We start from the raw sequence: 19419 nt of genomic DNA on the forward strand, positions 1-19419 counted from the left end.
ATGCCTTACCTTTATTTGTCCAGTTTTCTTTTCTGACATGTTTCCGAGTTCTGTGATGTAACAAGTGCTATACCATATACTGAGTGGGAAATCTGTAATAATGTTTAGTCATGGCTCTTGATTCCAGAAAAATGACAATACATCCTATTGTTCTGCAAGCAGACCAGGTCATCATTGCCACTATGTGTTTATGCAATGACAAACAAAACTAGTGGTTCTCTACTGAAAGCATCTGAAGGATCTGATAGCTGCCAGGTGGCTACTTCATACTGGTGATCAGACATGCAATTTTGTGAAGTTTCACCACACACTGTAAATATGATATAGATTTTATTTACTTTTGTTCCGTCTCTCCTTTATAACTCAGATGTTTCAAAACCAATTGAGCCTTCTCTTTGCATGTAAGTTGATTATTAAAATCAAAAACAAAACAACCCCCTGCAAGTTTATTGGAAAAGGAACTTATTTTAGAACTCGCTAGCCAGAAATTATTTTCCAAGTTTCAGATTATTTTCCTAGCGGAAAACTGATGGCTCATACTTCTGGATGAACATAGATTACACTTTATTTGTTAGTAAGAGTCTGTATAGTGAGCATACACTGATGATGTCAGTGATACCACCCGAGGTAATCAATAGCATCATTCAAATGTAAATTTTAGAAAATGATTAAATACATATTTGAATGCATTTTCCCCACAATCTCTTCTATGAATGTTATGCTTTCTCTTCTTCATGTATTTCTTATATGTTCATTGGGTCAAGAATTCCAGTGATCCACAACTATGATCCACAAAGATTACTATTCACCTTTAATTTCTCAGAAAAGTCACTGCAGGTCTCTGAAGATCTCCCAAGTAATTCTTGGAATTAATGTATTGAGCTAAGCAATATTATGAAACTGAAAATATTTATTTGTTTTTAAACCAGATTTTTACCTTAGGGTAATACTGAATTTGTTGACTTAAATCATTGTTAGAAATGGTCTGCACAAATTCAAACTGATGCTGTATGTGGGAGACAGCTGGTTGTCATGGTAACTGTAGTGCAGTTTTTAATTCCACTTGGTGAGTAATGCTAACACAATGATGCTGAATAGACCATGGCTTAGCAAGTACAAGTGTCTTGCTTTCTCCATGTCAAGGTTACAAAGAAAAAAAATGCTGTATACAGACATTCAGACTGCATCATTTTTGACTCATTGCTTCTGAACAGAGATATTAAAAGAAAATAAAAAATCTAAAAAGCGGCAGGATACCAAAACTATAGAGAGAATGTTTTTGATGTCACTCACAAAGCCTCAACAAGGTGACATGGACTGTAAGATGAGTATAACAACACAATGGATATGGTTTTGTTTTCTTATGACTGTATTTGTCGCTGTGTTTTTAATGTGGATCTATTGAAGGAATGTGGGAATATCAATATTTAGAATGGCGGAAGAACACAAAGTGGCCAATGAGTTTTTATTTTTGTGTTTATGTATGAAAGAAAATAGGAAATTAACTTATTTCACTTTGTTAAAGTATAAAGATTTACTTAGTCTTTTCAAGACATTTGTTTTTCAGGTAATGTATCCTGTATGAAATCAACCAAAGACATTAAGTCTAGGTGTTGTGGGGAAGTAGGATCAAAATCCATTCATTACTTTGCTAGATTAGTCTTTTCTAGTTTTATATAGACCCTCCTACTTGCTATAAAAATACTTCTTCCTCATGTTAGACAACAGTCGGGGGAAAATGGGGATTCAGTTTTCAGTAGAGTCTGTGCCCTTGGCAGCAGTGTTTTCATATCATTACAGATACGTAGAGCTATAGAGCTTCCAGGACTCAGAATTCCTGATGATAAAAGAAAGCCTGTCTTTTTCTCTGCTGAGATAGTTTGGGACTCTGCCAGTTTTTCTCAACTACACTGTCTTTCAGCTAATAATGTTAGTTATTAATTTTGTACATGATGTTAGTCCTTCAGTTGGCATGAGGGACTCAATTTTTTTCTGTATTGATTTTCTTTCTCTTTCCCTCCTTGAGCATGTTTCTCTCAGATCTTTGCTCCTAAATAATTAATTCATACACTCAGGTGTTCCTATCATCATCTAGTAGCAGCGGTAGTAAGATTCCAGAAACACATGGGCAGGATTCAGCAAAGCACTCCCATCCTACTTAATGCAAGAAGTGAAAGTGGGGAGTCCAGAAGAAAAAGATAGTGAAACAGTGAGCATATTAAGTTTTTATGTTAGAAAATGAACACTGCTACTGCCTAAACTAGAGGCATATCAGTTTAACAGGACACTGGAAGCGATGCAGCAACAATGATAACACACTTGGAAAAAAAAAATTAGTCAAATTTGGCAGCGGAAACCCTTGAGAAAGTCTGAATTATACACACTGTTGATGCGTCTGACTGAGAAAATTAAGCCCTTTAGAATAAAGGCCTTTGGTATGAATTTGTGAACGCATTAAATATACTGATGCCAGAAGAACTGACCTTTACTGGAAAACATTATAAAATCAGTAGGCCAAGAGGGGAAGACCAAAAATATTTAAACAGTTCAAACCATTGTGAATGCTTACATATAACAATGTAAGCCAATTCATTTTCTACTGATTAAATTGCAAATTTGCTGCTTATATAACTAATTTAGGAGTTTTAAAAAGTGAACACTTCATGGCATATAGACCGCTATTTTTAATGAACATGTTGCTGTTGCTTTTTCAGTATACAGGCCCTGCAGCACTAATACTTGAAAACTAGTATTAATTCAAAAGCCATGAGCAAAACAAAAAATCTCTGTTCCCCATCTGCTCCTGTCATACATTGCAAACTGAAAGCAGCTTTGCATTTGGGAGAATTAAGAAGATCTTATTCCCTTTTGTTTGATCTAAGAAATGGGGGGTGTAGACTGATGTAAGTGCTTAGTTCTCAGTCTTCATTTATTACTGTACAATTTTCATCCCACCTATCTTTAGCTTTAAATAGTTAGATAGGTGTACCTGTCTGAGTATTTAAAGGAGTCTGATATATAAGAAATATATTTTGTTATATTACAAATCTTCATTCTCAACAGTCACTGAATGGGAATGAAGGGATGCTCCTCCTGGAGTTCATTCAAATGTCAATTGGGTTCATACACTATAAAAGAAATATCAAGTGACCTTTGGCATCTCAACTCAAAAGGTGCTCCCTTGAGTGAGAGCAATACAGTGCATATTGCCCCAGAAGTATAAAACCATCCTCACCCAATTATCAGGTAGTGATGACTGATGACAAGAACTGATAATATATGCTAGAATTTTAAAATCTTAATCAGAAATACATCTTCAATGTTTCATAGCTGTTGAGTTGCAAAACTTGATTTGACTAGAGGATTAATATTTAATTCAGTCAGCTTTTAGAAATGAAAAGCCTAACATTGACTATGTCAAGTGACTATTTTTGCAGCAACAATGAAAAATTTGCACACATGCCTATGTGCTTTATTAGCATCTGTGAAATGTTAAGAGTTAGGTTTCTTCTAACCTGTTTCAACTACTAGGACTGTATAAAGTGATCACTAGATTGGTGGAGACGTGATTTGATGGAAGGTTCACTCTGACCTCACTTCTATCAGGATTTCTATTCGATTTTACTGTGGATGATGCTAGAAAATATTTTTGCTATTCACATAACTCCGTGGCAAATCCAGAGGAGGGCTACAAAGATGATCAGAGAGCTGGAGCACCTCCCATACGAGGAGAGTTGAGGTTGCTAAGCCTGGAGAAGAGAAGGCTCCCAGGAGATCTTATAGCGACCTTCCAGTACCTGGAGGGGGAGTACAAGAAAGCTGGGAAGGGTCATTTTGCAAAGGCTTGGAGTGATAGGACAAGGAGGGATGGATAAACATTGGAGGGGAGGAAATTTAAACTATGCATAAGGAGGAAATTCTTCACAGTAAGGGTGATGAGGCACTGGCACAGGTTGCCCAGGGAAACTGTGGATGCCGCATCCCTGGAGGTGTCCAAGGCCAAGGCCAGGTTGGATGGGGCTCTGAGCAGCCTGGTCTGGTGGGGGTGTCCCTTCCTATGGAAGAGGAGTTGGAATGAGGTGATCTTTAAGGTCCCGTCCAACTCAAACAGTTCTATGAGTCCATGATTTTATGAGAGTTATATCGTAATAGTTTATTAAAAATTTCTGAATTCATTTTTTTCACTACATTCCCACTCATGTTACTAAGTGAACTATATACTTATCCAGCTTAACTGTGAATACCACGTCAGTGGTATTAGAAATCCTGTCATCTAGTATGATTAAATAGTTGCAATATTCAGTCATTTTGAATTACTGTATTGCCTAATGGTTGCAACATTGTGTACTCATATTAAATAGATATACACAAATTATCTAAAACTTTAGAAAAATCATAAAATCTGTTATGGTGTGTACTGCACGATTAAAATATATGTGAATTTTGTTTGGTACAGAAGGGTTTCTCTTATGCATATAAGCCACCTATTATTCCGTCTTCTTTTAATTGTAATTGTGTTTCTCCCACTTTAGAAGAGTGTTTGTTGACACATTATGTCATATAAATATATGTCATATATTATGTCATATATATGGGGAAATATTCTTTTTGTTCCTATTCCTAATAATTTTAGGAATGATAATGACTAAGCTATGGACCACTCAGAAAGTAAGACTGGTATGAGGCCTGCATTAACACAGTTCACCTAGTCCAAAAAATAAATTAAATGTGGTCATGGCAAAAAGCAGTCATGTATGCCAGTACTCCAAAGCAAGAATTCACAAGATTCCTTCTTCTGAACTGGCACCTCTGATGTATAATTTAAATCAATTGTCAATGACCTGCAAGAGATGTTTGGATATTAGGTATTCCGTGTAATTATGATGCCCTTCCTAAGATCCATGGTGATAGGTTTGCAATCACGTAGCTGATTGTTCCACCTAGACATCTCTCGAAGTAATTTATTATGACTTTATATTTTAAAATTCTAACAATTTAGCATATGCCCGCCCTATCCTCTGAGTGCAGCTGCAACAATTAAAACCACAGTCTCATCAATGTAATAATAAAATGAAATATGCTTATCATCTTTCCAGAAAGATCTCATATATTTAGTGCCTGAAGTTGAACTGAGCTTCTAAATAAAAAGGAAAAATACTCCTTCATCCCAGGCTGCTTGAGGGAAAATGGAGTGTTTCTAGGAGCTAATGCATCCCTGAAGGGCCCATTAAACCAACATCCCAAGAGGGTGAGCCTTCCTGTAGAGCACACTGCCAGAAGCTGTCCTGTTTAACAGTGACGCTGCAGTGAGTCTCTGTAGGTCCAGAGAAAAATAACAGAAAGTTAAGGTGTGAATTTTGGGGTGTGTCCAAAATCCTTTAAGACTTCAAGGATCTTCCCCCCAAAAAACCTTTAAACTGCAGCTGAAAACTCATAAGCCACCCTTAAGAACTTTTACATTCCCAGGAAGACAATTTTATGTATTCTCTGGCATAACTTTCTGCATCATGGCAAGCCTATTGCAGACTCAACTCAACTTGCAATAAAGAACACTGAACTGAAGCCATTGTGTGTAGACCTGTATGAAAATTCTAAAAAGATCCTTAAAATCAAAACTTAATCTAAGTTAAATATTGAAACTAATAATTAACATTCTAACAAATTTTTTTGTTTCTTATATAAAATTCAGTGGACTTAATGTTTTTCCCTCATTATCAATTTTTGTTGCGCTTTACAGGTTTTTTTCTGTTGCAAACATTTGCGCAAAAGATACATTACTATGAAAGGTGAAAACTTGACTTAAACTTGGAAATTTTAAAATTAAGTAGCTGATGTGGGTTTTTGGAATACACAAAACGTATGCTAACAAATTATTGGCAGTAAATAATTTACAAATGGGGTTTGTAATCCTTGTTCTTGCATTGTATCTACTGGAGCAATAACATTTGACTTGTCACCGGATTCCTTGTGTTTTCTGAGGCTGTTGCAGAATCAATTATTTCAACTGATATTTGAGTTGCTTCGAAGGCTTTCTTTGAAGTCACCACAGTATTGGAGTTAAGCATTATGTCCCTACCTATAGGTGCAGCCTGAGTGAGATTGCTAACAGATCCACCAGAGTAAAAAAGGGGATTTTATCTTTTATTCAAAGCCACCAGTTTACCCACTAGTGCTACTAGTGATACTTCCAGAAAAGAAAGATATCTTCATTTTATATTCTATTTCAGGTAGTTTAAATTTGGGACTCTTGTTTAGAGCATAGTGTACTGATAATTCCTTTTGTATGTGATTCTATAGTAGACACGTTCATCTGAGTGTCAGTAGTTAATTGTTACCTGTGACAGATATTGCTGTCTGACCATCACACAGTATAGGTGACTGAGCTCTGGTAACTTAGGTGTTAAAAATCTCTTCAGTTTTAAGGATATATAGTCTTAAAATAAGTAACAGAAATATGCCTATGTCTTTTTTTTTTTTACTGTTCTGTGTGGTATGTGTTTAATTGTTCTATTTTTAGACATTATCTTAACATTTCTAAAATAGGTGTCTCCATTAAATGAGCGACTCAGTATTCAAACTTGCAGACTGTCTGCAGCTCTTACAGGTATGCAGATTTTTTTTGTGTTTCTCAAAAAATGATAGTATCATTTCCATGTTCGATGTTTTTTTATCGCAGATGTGAGTCACTAGAATCTACCTTGACTGAATAGTTTATAAACTCTTTCTCTTCTTATTGAGATTTTTACGAACTCTGTTAACTGTGTAGTGGGGATATAAGTAGAAGCAGGAAGTTTAGGAATTTCCTTATCCAGGGAATTCTTGAGTTCTCAAAAGGCATTTGTGACACTTTTTGTAAAACAGAGTAACAACCCAAAACTTCTCCAACTTCTCCATTGTGTAATTCTGTCATAAAGTTTTCAAACGCTCTCTTAAGAGTAGGTAATTTTCTTATGTGTCCATAACCCTTGAAAACTATCCTGTCCTCTCTCTTATAAAGCCTAGAAAGCTTTTTCATACTTTTAAGTCTGTGTTTTTGCTTTTGATTAATCTTCTATTTGTCCTTGTGCTCACGCTGACTATTTGCTCACATGACTCCTTCCTCCCTGGGTGCTATTCCTCTGGTGTTTCTAAAGACAGCAGACAGCCTCCTCTTTCAGTTTGCCAGCCTAAGGAAGCTAAACTCTCTTACTCTGCACCTGTGGAACAAACAATTCGTTCTAATGGTGACCCTATTATCTGTCCTCTACACCCATTATATTCTGGACTGATTTTTGACTGAGCCCAGTTTACCAAAATTGTGTTGCATATTTCTGATTAGGCCAGTAGAATCAGAGTACTTTGCAGCCTAATGGAAATGTGTTGTCTTGTACATTCTGGACTGTATTTGTGCTTTTTTTATTGTTAAATCATAGTGCCAGAGTCATCCTCTCATCAACGAGTGCTTTCAGGTCCTTTTCCTTTGCTGCTTTCCAAAGTGGTCTGTTTCTATGTAGCATCCAATATTTTATTGAAGAGCAAAGAAATCAGGTGAATTGTATTGCCCTGTCTAGCAAAAAATTATCATGGAGGACTATCATGTGGGTCTGGCATTATTTACCTTTATGTACTCTTGTCTCCCTTTGTGTTATCTTCTTCTTTGATTTTTTTTTTTCACTTTCTCTTTTTCCTTCACAATATGAGATTAACAGCTTAGTTGTTACTTGAATTTCACATTTTCCTTTTCTTAGAAAAACAGTATTACATTTTCTGAATGTATTTCCATGGATGCATTAATAATGAAGTCCTAAATGCTGACCTGTGGTTTTCAGGAATAATGCATGAATGCATAAACAACTTCAGTGCAACACACTGGAATGCAGAAATAATGACATAGCGGTCCCTATAGAAGTGCCTAAGAGGCACCACATTTTCATGCAATTTACCAGCCAGCTCTTTCAAACTCATTAATAGAAGCCTCTCTTTGGACATAGCAGCAGATAAATATGGCAGCAGCAGTTGTTAGTGATGCTGTGAACTGTGCAGTAAAGGTGTTATTTCATATATAGGTCTATATCATTATCTGCATGCCAAACTCAGTTCACTCGTTCACCCCATCTGTAGACAGTTTGCAAAGCAGTTGTCATTGCTTTGTGACCAACTTGGTAGATTCCTAAAAAAAAAATGTCCTTTGATTTTGTGTGTTTTCAAAGGTTCTCATGACTCATTGAATTTTGCACTTTGACATTTGTGGTAATTTTTATATACTTGTTCTCATTATTGACCCTAACATTGTCTCCATGTAAACATCAACACTTTTACTGAGGTTAAGTAAAAAAATTATTATCTAGTTTTTTCCTAGTTAGTTTTATCTCTACCTGATTCTTTCTATATGGCAGCTCTACTTCTTTCCTTATTCTTTTTTTAAAATATAGATCTGAATAACTTACTGCTGTATGCAAAATACTTTTTGCAATTATCAGTGTATCCACTCATTTCTTGGAACATAAAATACTATTTTGCTTCATTGATCAGTGGTTGTTTTTTTTCCTTTTCATAGGCTTTTTGATTACACTCATTGTCCTTTTGGTCTGCTGATGCACTCTTGATCTTGTACCAGTAACTGTTGTCAATTAATTTCCCAAGTTTGCCAGCTTTTCAAATCTGAAATACAAAATCTTGACGTGGAGGCTACATTTATTGGATTATTTAAGGATTACTGATATATTTTACATTACCAGCTTTTCTAAAATTTCCTTGCTGTTTGCTCAATCTGACATTTCTACAGCACGACTCTAGAAAAACCTCTATTATTAATTAGTGAGAACTTTAAACACACTTTAAGATGGTTTTGTACCTTTTCATACAATTTGCCTATACTTGTTGTTGATGCCACATTTTCACTATGCATTAAAGCAGCAATTTATGCTTGGCTTTAACAAAGGTATCCTGGACCCTGAACTTAGGTTTCCAGATACTGAGATGAATGTGAACTGCAGTGTTATTACATAGTGACTTTATCACATTATAATCCTAATATGCTTAGCAGTTTCATCTCAGTAGCCAACTGATTTCATGTTGCATTTTTGGAAGCACCTCTTCATTTCTCTTTAGGAATCTATATAAATTCTGCATTTCAATTGGTAGTCATTCCTGAGCATTTCCAGAATTGTGTTTAAACATCATTCTGAAAAGGATAGCTAAACTGTGAGGAATCAGGCGCAAGGTTATGTAGAAAATATGGCTGGGAATCTCTGACTTCCTTTGCTTGGTGTCCTCACATTTAAGAAACAAAGCAAAACAAAACAATTAAACAATTTTATCTTTCTTGTTTGTCATTATATATGTGTCTTGCAAAACCATATTCTTTCAAACTGGCATTCTTTCCATTCTTTTCACAAAACCTTTATTTGGCATTTTCCCAGATAATCTAAATTTTGGAGTGATATTATTTATACTTTTCATACCAGAAAAAGACATCAGTACTCATATGCATTCTACCTAAAGTCTCACAGCACTAGGAAATCTGCTTGTCCTTATCTCACATACCACATGCTGAGATAATTCTGAAAGAATGTTATTTAAATATCTACCTGGAGAAACAGCTGAAAAAAACCCAATTTTGCACCTTTTTTTGTTATGTTGACCACCAAGCCTTTAACATAAACTACAAACTCAAGTCTTCCGTTGCTTCTAAGGAGCTACTGTCTTGTTTGAGGGCCTAAATAAAATCTGCTGTATATATGAACAAATAATTTATTTGCTTAATTTTATTATGATGATCACACTGTTAACTGAGTCAGTACATGTTTGGTAATATAGGCTATTACCTGTAAAGCTTAGTTTCTACACTTTGTTTACTGCTACTGTAACTTCATATAGCTCGTGTCTATTTTGGCAATGTCTTTGTGTCTTTAATAATATAATATGATGTCTTGCATCTGAATCTTTAAAACACCTCATCAGTTTCTTTAAAATCTGGAAACACTGGAGCTGCTTTTCCTGTTCTCTGCTAGGTGCTCAAGTGATTTCACTTAGTCTTCTGTTTTTTTCTCCTCTAGTTTTCGTCTGACCTCTTGTTAAGGTGCTGTTTTTTAAGTTATGAAACTTGCCAACTGGAAAAATATACCTTATGACTGTTCTGAGAACTCAAAATTGGACACTTTCCTATGAAGTGTATTTTATCTCAAACAAAAATACTGTGCTTGAACTCAAAATCAACCTAGTATCAAGGCATATGCAAAGAAGGTCTACTGAAAATAATTTTATGTATGTTGTTTCACATTGGTTATGAAGTATCTTCCTTGAAATGATTGTCTAATAATATGTAAGTATAATCTCTCAGTATCATGCTAAAATTTAGACAAGTAGAACAAGACCATGAGGAAGCAATGTTGAAAGTGGGAACAGGTCTCTTTAAAGAATTGTGGAAGCAGAAGGTCCAACATATCACTATGGCACTTAAGGCAAGAGACTGTCTTCCCTGAACACTTAAAAACTGCTTGTAAATGCTAGCATTGATTATAAGGAATGGGCTGCTGACCAGAATAAAATTGCCTGGGGAAAAACTTCACTTTAAATCTTCCATTTTTCCCTTAAAACATTTTTAATAAGGGTCACACATGCATGAGCTGCAAAAATGTCAAGAGTCCATAGCGCTCAATATCCTGAGGACCATTTCCTCTTTAGAATGAGATTTTCCATTCAAATTTAAAACCTTTGGGTTCCAGATGGATTTATTTGTGTTGTTTCTGTTCCTCAGATATTTTGAAAAATTCCACAGACGCAAAAGATTAGTTCTGAAATGGAAACAAAAAATGAGACTTCAAAAGTACTGTATTTACAAAACCGTACCTCCCAAATTATGAGAGTGTTCGAAACAACCTTGCATTTGACTTTTTGGAAAGGTTCCCAGGTTCCAAGAAGTCTTGGAAGCCAAGATTCCTAGGAGCCCTCCTGGAAAATCCTCAGAGCTGCTTTAGAGCTGATAAGCCCTCTTTCTCTGGCTGCAGGTCACTTAGATTTTTTAATATCTGAGCAGATGACATGAAAGATAACTTGGAGGTTTTGGAATTTGCATTGTTGCTGTCAAATTTATGCACAACTGGGTGGATTTCTTTGAATAGCTTTCATTTTAAAACACTAGCATTTTGCAGCAGAAAAATGTTCCTTAGAAAAACCTACAATATATTCAGGATTTCCTTTTTCTAATGAATGCCAGGCCAATCCAGTTAATAGGACTAAAAGAGAAATGGAGTCATGAAGGGATTATTGACATTCTGTTTTGAAAACGTTCACAGAATTTCTAAATCCTAACTAGTAAATTGCTGACACAGACTCTAAGCTTTTTCAGGGGAAATATAAGATGCCGGTGCTGACCTGTGTCACTGCAAAGCTGCAGCTTCTATGCAGGACCTTTGATGGTGATTCTGTGTCTGCTGTTTCTCCCCTCTTAGAGGTGGAGCAGATTCCTGAACTGCTGCTGCTGGCAAGCTCAGAAAAGCCATTGCTTTTGTGATGTGGTGATATGGTGTCCAAATAAAATTTTTAAAAATGAGGTGATGATGGGGATTTTGAAACATCTGAAGCAAAGTCATTCGCTAAAAATTTTATCTTACTGTTGTCTGGTTTAGTAAGAATCTGTTCCCATATTGTGTTTCATCTCTGGACTCTGGAGCACCTTGCAGAGCAAAAAATATCATCATTTTTATTTCACCATGTGAGAGGGAAACTGAGGCAAGAGAGAAGAACTGACTTACACATCATCAGACATAAGATCCAAGGCTGAGCATCCAGTCATGCTCTATCCACCCTCTACTACAATAACAGGGATTGCCTGTGTGCTCAGATTCCTATGAATAATGACTAATTCTGTTGAAAATAATATTCTCACGTATCTTTGATGTAAAAATTGTTCAAAAATATTTATTCATATTTTTAAACACCATTGTGAATGTGTGGGCACTCTCAATGTGTGCGTTTGTCATTAATATCCTAGCACAGGATCTTGTTGGCAAGCATGTTGCTATAGCAGACAGCTTGATGTTTAATTTTGAGGCATTTCTATGTAAAGTAAATATTTGATGTGCAGCAAATAGTTTAACTTTACATGTGCATTTGTCCAGACAAGGAATGGCCTTGTCCCTTTGCCCTTGGCTCCACCAGACTGCTTGCACTCGAAAGAAATTGTTTGAAATAACAGGTATACATAGGGTTGTATTCACAATTAAATTGTGTCCCAGAAAGTGACCGTAGATGCTATTTAGCAAAGATTATTAAAAGGTAAATGTTATGAGTATTCATATTTTTGGTACATTTTGGGGGTACAAATAGCTAAAAACACCCCTGAAGTATAATAAGGAAATAATTTTCTGTAAATGTGTTTGTCATGTAAGTAATTTGATGTTGCTGCCTGTGTGAGACTTGCTCACAGCCCGAGGAGTGTGATCAGTCCACATTAAACCCTTTTGTGGGATGTGAACAGGTTTTCTTCACTGCATTGGACTTGGCTCCTGTGAGGCAAAGCTGCAGTATGTGGCTAAGATTGGGGGCACAGTGTAGGGATCCTTTCCTTTACATTACATAGTGAAGGGTCTCTGTGTGGGCAGAGACAAAGCAATACTGAGGCAGTGATGGATGAATGTCACCTTCATCTTTCCCCAGCTGTGTGACCTGTGTCACACCAGCTCTTTACGCCTCTCTGCACCTCCCCAGCCCCACAGCCAAGCTCTGTCTATGCTATTACTTCTTCACATTGATATCAGTAAGTCACAAGGGAGAAGAAATTAGAGAACCACAAGGAATTAGACAATTTCCCCTTTTAGCACAAGTGCTAAAAACCTGTTGTTTTCTCTGCCTTGTGTAGGACTGCTTTTGTCAAGTCATAGCACATTGCTGCTTATCCCAATGCCTTTAGCTCTTGGTTTCATTATCATAAGCTTATTCAGATGCTTCTAGCTTTCTCTTTTTGTGTATAATAAGTAATTAGTGTAGTTTAATATGTAATTGTTGTTGCTTTTTACAGCATAGAATAATAATAAAAATCCAACATAAATATAATCACACCGTTACTGCTCTTACACTTTGGTACATCTCAGATAAGTCCTCAATAGGGATCTGGAGTTTCACAAATGACGTTTTTAAAAATTACTGTTTCTATTTATTGATAACAATTTTATGGCCAAAATGGTATCATCAGAGGTTTAGTATATACAGAAACGTCAGGATATCGCAAACTAAAATATATTTTTTCAGAAGAGTGTGATAAAGCCAATTATGACAGCTCTAGTGAATAGACAGTGGAAAGAATCTAAGGAAGAGTGTTTGATGTTTAGCTCAGTTAATTCTGATAAAAGCCTTCATAAGTAATTTTAAAATCTAATGTAGAAGCATCCTGTTGCTCTTTGCTCTGTTTTTTCCTGAAATTTTTTAACCTCTATTGAATACTTATTTTAAAAACAAATTTTGTGTGTTTTTATTGTTAAAATTGCAAAACATTTCCAAAATATACATGGTAATAAAGAGAAAAGCATACAGAAGCCTTTGTCTGTTTTTTTTAAGCATCCCAATGACATCACAGGCTACTCATGCTTTTCTCCTGTATTTATCGTGAGGTTCTAGATGCTTCTAATAGTCAGTTCACTGATCTCTGTTGTACCTTTTATCTCTCACATGCATATTCTTCAAGCACATGGACATAGACTAATATCATGTTTGTTTACATGATTGTGAAGATTATTGTTTTACTTCTCAGAGAGGTAGTGCACATGTGCTATGAGTAAACTGTGTGATAATCTATGTAAATTATGTGCACAGAAGCTATACTTTGCCCTTGAGGGAAATGCAAATTAGAACATTTTGTAGTTTGTTTGTTTTTAAATACATACACTTTTCACTTCAAGGCTCAGGACAGACTCCCTATTTATTTTCCCATTGCTCATCATTTGTTTTCTTCTTTTAAATATCTCAGCCTTTCATGATTAGTTTGCTGCTTTGGCAGGAAAAAATGCTTGATGAGTGAAGTCCTCAGAACATAATGTTTGGTGTATTTTATAGCTCTGCTGTAAGGGAATTATCTGCTTGTAAAAGGGTGTATAACACACTTGCAACTCAAAGCCATTGTAGTGATCTGACAGTCTTCATTCATTTTCTCCTAGTGCTGCCTTGTTTTCTTCTGTTATGTTAGTGCTTGTAATGTTTTTAATCCTGTGTTACTAAAACACAGAGTTAACTGATTTTCCTTATATGAAGCAAGAAAAACATATTCATAAAATGTGCTGTTTACTGCACTTGCAGTTCTCTGCTGATGTAATTTTTTGTATTAATAAAATTATTTTTATACTCTCTAAGTACCCTTTCGGAGAAACGTTTTAATGTAGGTTGTCTGATTCTATTTTAAGTGAAGGAGAAAACCTGGTAGAGGTTGTCTCTTTAAATCAGATCTGCAGTGTTGATGGACCCTCTAGCAAGCACGGTAAGAACCATTCTCACCTCTGCAGCAGGGAGCTTGACCATATAGACTCTCACATTCAATCAAAACGTTTTCCCTTTTAATATGCACTGTACCAATCCTATTCCCATGGTTACAGCTCGTGCTTCTTTGGTTGCTTCCAGTCTGTTGGAAAAGGAAGGCAGCATACATTTCTTGTACAGGAGTTTAAAACATCATGAAAGCAACCCTGTTGTGATTTGCATTTTAAATGTTTCCTTTTTTTTCTCATTGTACAGAATGCTGTAGCAGTAGCTTCAGTTCATTTGCCACAGTCTGTCTTCTCTCAGTCTTCAGCCTGGCAATCTGTTGATAACTCCACTTGCAAGCTACAGTTTATTGTCTTTCGGAATGGGAAACTCTTTCCTAGCACAGGAAACTCATCAAATCTTGCAGATGATGGGAAACGTAGGACGGTTGCCACACCAGCTGTTTTTGCTAAAATAGGTGAGGAGTTGTTATGCATTATTTCTTTTAATCTAAAAGCTACGGTATACTTGATTATGAAGAGAATAGGGGAGTAGAGTATACAGTGTGCCGAGAGGCTGGAAGCAGTCTCTCTCTTTAGTACAAATGTTTGCATTTGTTTCTGTCTGCATGATTTTATTCGAATTATCCTGCAAATAAGTAAATGCACTTGATGTATGACTGGAATGCAAGTTTTGGACTACTGTTTGTTGGCAGTGTTGTTATAGATGCATGATACTTAAAGAATGGTGCTATAGGAAAGAACCTTGTTTTAATCTTTACAAGGAAAACTGCAATGTTAATATTCTAGACACTGATAAAAATAAGGCTTTTGGAGGGGGAGTAGTGCCCTGTTGCACATATCAATACTCACCAGTATACTTTGTGATACGATGAATGTAAAACAGTTGTTATTAAAGGCTTTTGTCTAAATGTGAAATATTATATGTGCTAGTGAGTCATTATTTAGATTAATTATTCACCCAGGCAATTTTACTAATTTTATTTGATACTGAATAGTGCTCTCATTTCTATTAACATCTTTTAAATGTTTAAATCTGATTTTCAAAGTGCAGAATTGTCTCTGCTGTTAATCATACCATGAAATACAGCTGTTTCTGCCATTACATGGGCAATAGTGTAACACTGGTCATAACTGAAGAATCTGAAATTAAAAAAAAATCTGCTTTGTGAAGGATGATTAGATCACTTGGACACATTATGGGACTGAAATGTTCAGATTTATTTATACTATTGCAAACTTTTCTGAATGTGAGCACTAGCTTTGATTTTGACCATTGAGAGTGTATGTCTATTGCTTTTTTCCCCATAGTTTAGTGTATGACATCTCTTTACATAGCATTCATCAATAAAGGGTCTTCCACTCCATCTCTCTGATTCAGTTTGTTGCTTTTGCAGATGGGTGCAGTTTTGGAAACCTCACCAGCCCTCTTACTATAGGGTTGAGGCACTTTGCACAGGGTGTAGACCCCATTGCAGCCTTCTGGGATTTTGACCTTCTAGATGGACATGGAGGCTGGTGGGGAGAAGGGTGCCACATAATTAGTTCTGCAGGCAATATTACCACCATTCAGAGTACACGCTTCAGTAACTTTGCAGTGCTAATGGTAAGTATATGACTTAGCAAATATACTTATATTTCTCTCTCTTTTGCCGTATATCTGTGGTCTTTTTACATGCACCTGTGCTATTCTTAATTATCAGTAACTGACTTTCTGTTTACTATAATGTTTCGTGTAAGACAGTCTTAATGGAAGTAAGTTATTTAACTGCTAGTAAGTGAATAAACCTGGTGTTCAGTTTTAATATCCAGAGACAGGCCTAATGAGAAATGACATTAAATTCAGTCTTACGAATGAAAGTTCCATCAAGGAAGGATTAGTATATAATGGTTATAAATTATAGGACAGTGTTTAAAAATATACACTCCTGTGTGCTTTTACATCAGCACATCTCAGAGGCTGGTCTGCTTTTGTTCCTGCCCTGCACTGTGTTGATCATACTAATTAGTTGCAGGCATACCGCAATGTTGAATCATTTAATAAATGGAGAGGAGTAACATCTGCTTTTTTAAAGTAAGGACAGTGCTGTCCTTGTTGATCCTGTAGTCGTTTTAGTTTGTATACCATTGTCGATAGCCTTCTTGTGAGATTGCTGTTCATGAAGAAAAATATTTCTGTGCAGTGCTACACATCAGCCTGCTTTGGTCTGCTCTCAGTCACACTTACAGTTCCCATTGCAGTTATTTAACTACCCTGCTTAACAGAAAGTTACCTTCATGAAAGCAGAAATATTATGTATGCAATAATGACATTATTCTTCAGGGAGTTAAGGAAAGCAAACAAAAAATTAAAGCTTTCTAGCATATATAGGTGAAAAAATGTTTGCACCATTTAAAATATTTATTATAAGCCAGTTGTAAAAAGATTAGCCAGATGTGTGCTGTTAATACCAGATTGATCCTGAATGCTGGTGTGTGATTGCACTGTAAATGCTGCTTGTGTACATTACAGAAATGTTGATAGTTGAGTAAACAATGTATTGTGTGTATGTGTAAGGGACAGCAAACACAGGCGACAGGAATTGCGAGGACGTGTGCCGAGAATACCAATCTGCTGCTGTCAGATGGAACCCAGATGGCAGCCAATCATAGCACAAGGCAGTGGCACCCACGAGTTAAATGCGGCTATTATCGTCCACTTCCTAAGAACCAATTTCCCTTAGAGTTACTTCAACATTTTTTCACCCATTCCAGAATTCTTCAGAATTAAAGAGCTGTTCCTAAGATCTGATGAGATCAAATATTCATCATTTTCTACAGCTTCTATGAGTTTCCCTTTTTCACCCAGCTGCTTATTCCCCAAATGTGAAGCGTAATCTTACTTTGAGAATGTTGTTCTAAATTCATTAAAGAAAGCACCTGTTGACTTTGCAGGTGCCACACCCAAAATGGCCTCATCCTCCTTCAGCTGCTTGGGTTCAGCATGTTCTTCTTAAACTTTAGGCATTTGTTAAATGTTAACTAATTGCTTGCACACAACCAATTCCATGGTTTCATTCTGTTTGCAAAAATCATGTAGTGATATGAAGGGTACCGTTAATTTTTTGTGTGTAAAGCCAAATGCACACTTATCATTGATAAGATGTAGCAAATTGGTTTTTGACAACCATGAAAGCAACAGAGGTACCTTTTATTGCAGCTTTTGCCAGCAGTATGTAGTTCCAATTTAGGTCCTATGTGCATCTTCCGTTTTTGTCTATGCAAGACAAGGAAACAATATCTTAGGATCACCTTTGCTTTGGAATTGATACGGTAGCAATCAATGTGGTATATTCCTTAGCTCATGTATCGTAGTCACTTTTAAGAAAAAAGATGCCTGACCTTAAGTCATTTTAATATCTGTATGTATGTATGCACATGGAAATATGTCTTCCAACAGCTGTCTATTTCTAAAGAACTATTGGAAACCTATCGTAGCTTCACTATGTGTGACTATTTTCATTCAAGGGTCGTTGCTAAATCAGTGTTTTGTGATGTGTTTTGTGGCATCAAGTCAGAGATTGTTCTGTTTGATAGAGACTACGCATTTCTGGGCAGTTCAGTTCTCATATCAGAAATGAAAAATATTTCGTTGTTCTGCTTAGCTACTAATTTATAATATGAACAATATAAAGTGCCTGTGTGTATCTTCTTAATTCACATGAGTGCCAAATATATTTTAAAATTCTAACAAATGGATAGCAAATTCAAAATAGCTAGCATATGGTATGTAGGCAGTGTTAGGCTACAATATCATGATACATGTTATTAATCTATAATTCCCTAATCTATTAAACCATAAAAGTTCATAATTAATTATGCTGTTTTGGAGTAGTAGCAGAAAAATGAAGTAGCATCTGTAAACTGAAGAGCAGCAATAAAGCAACAGGGATGACGGTTTACATTACCACCAGAATAATGTATATCCTGCTGTGGAAGAAGATTACATAGAAGCCTCAGTTAATCCAACTGTCCATTTTACAGTTAGTATAGCACATATTCTGATTTGTCATTTTTTTAAACAGTAAGACAAAGTTCTCTGAACTGCTTTTATAAAAAGTTGCTTCTATCTATGTACCATAAAAGGGTTAAACTAAAGGTTTCACAGAGTTCTTTTTTTAGAAAGGCAGTAATCAAGGATTTATCAACTATGATTGATAATTAATAAGCATGAGCATACTTCAACTGAGAGGATTTATCTAGAACCATTTCGTTTCTCTCTGTGACAGTTGTTCAAGTGATGTCAATGAGACAGAGAGTGCAGTTTGGAGGTTGGGTCGAAAGGGAGGTACAAGCTCCTTCCCTCACACTGCTCTCACACTTTCACTGTATTCTGGGTTGGGCCAGTGAATGGAAGTAGAACAGTGATGTCAGACATAATACAGCATTATCTTGTTCTGATTAGCTTTAAATTGTTGTGTCATAAGAGTGAGTAAAATAATGTGAACTAAACTTCTGAGTTATAGTTCTGCCTTTCCTTTCATATAGCGTGTGTTTAGACCAGTCCTCTATTTTCCCTTTTCTCTGTTGTCTGTAGGAGAGAAGAGAAGCTTCTACAGCTTCTTTTTGAGGTGGCCAAAGCTGTGTAGGGTCTTGAACTATGAAATTCTGCAATATGGTTTTCTCTATTAGAACTTGTTTTAGTATTTGTGCTCTTCTGTGAACTAAACTGTATATTAATATTTTAATTTTTCAATAAAATGTTATGACCAATCTAGTGCCCTGCAGCCATTGTGTATCTGAGTAAAAGCTCTGCAGCAGATAACAAAAATATCCAACAGCAATATTGAATTTCAAAATTTGTTAAATATGCTTTGGTATACTTTCTCCTTTGTTCTTCTTTTCATTTTTCTTAGAACAGAATGGCAATTCAATAGTGATGGATATTACTGTAATTGTACACAGCATTTCCTTTCCCCCCTCTGAC

At 35.9% G+C, this 19419-nt stretch overlaps 1 protein-coding gene across 2 annotated transcripts in view; it reads left to right on the top strand.

Moving 5' to 3' along the window:
• ADGRA1 (adhesion G protein-coupled receptor A1) overlaps positions 1-19419 on the top strand; it is a 264781-nt gene that overhangs the window by 195540 nt on the left and 49822 nt on the right. Inside the window, exons 1-3 of one of the 2 annotated variants that reach the window (XM_054071765.1) lie at positions 14435-14449; positions 14704-14911; positions 15851-16059. In XM_054071765.1, the coding sequence (XP_053927740.1) occupies positions 16057-16059 (3 nt within the window). In that variant the 5' untranslated portion in view covers positions 14435-14449; positions 14704-14911; positions 15851-16056. Of the gene's footprint in view, positions 1-14434; positions 14450-14703; positions 14912-15850; positions 16060-19419 lie in introns of those variants that run through there. The other variant, XM_054071764.1, reaches the window with a different exon arrangement.

Source organism: Cuculus canorus, chromosome 7, assembly GCF_017976375.1.
Source record: "Cuculus canorus isolate bCucCan1 chromosome 7, bCucCan1.pri, whole genome shotgun sequence".
NCBI lineage: Eukaryota > Metazoa > Chordata > Aves > Cuculiformes > Cuculidae > Cuculus > Cuculus canorus.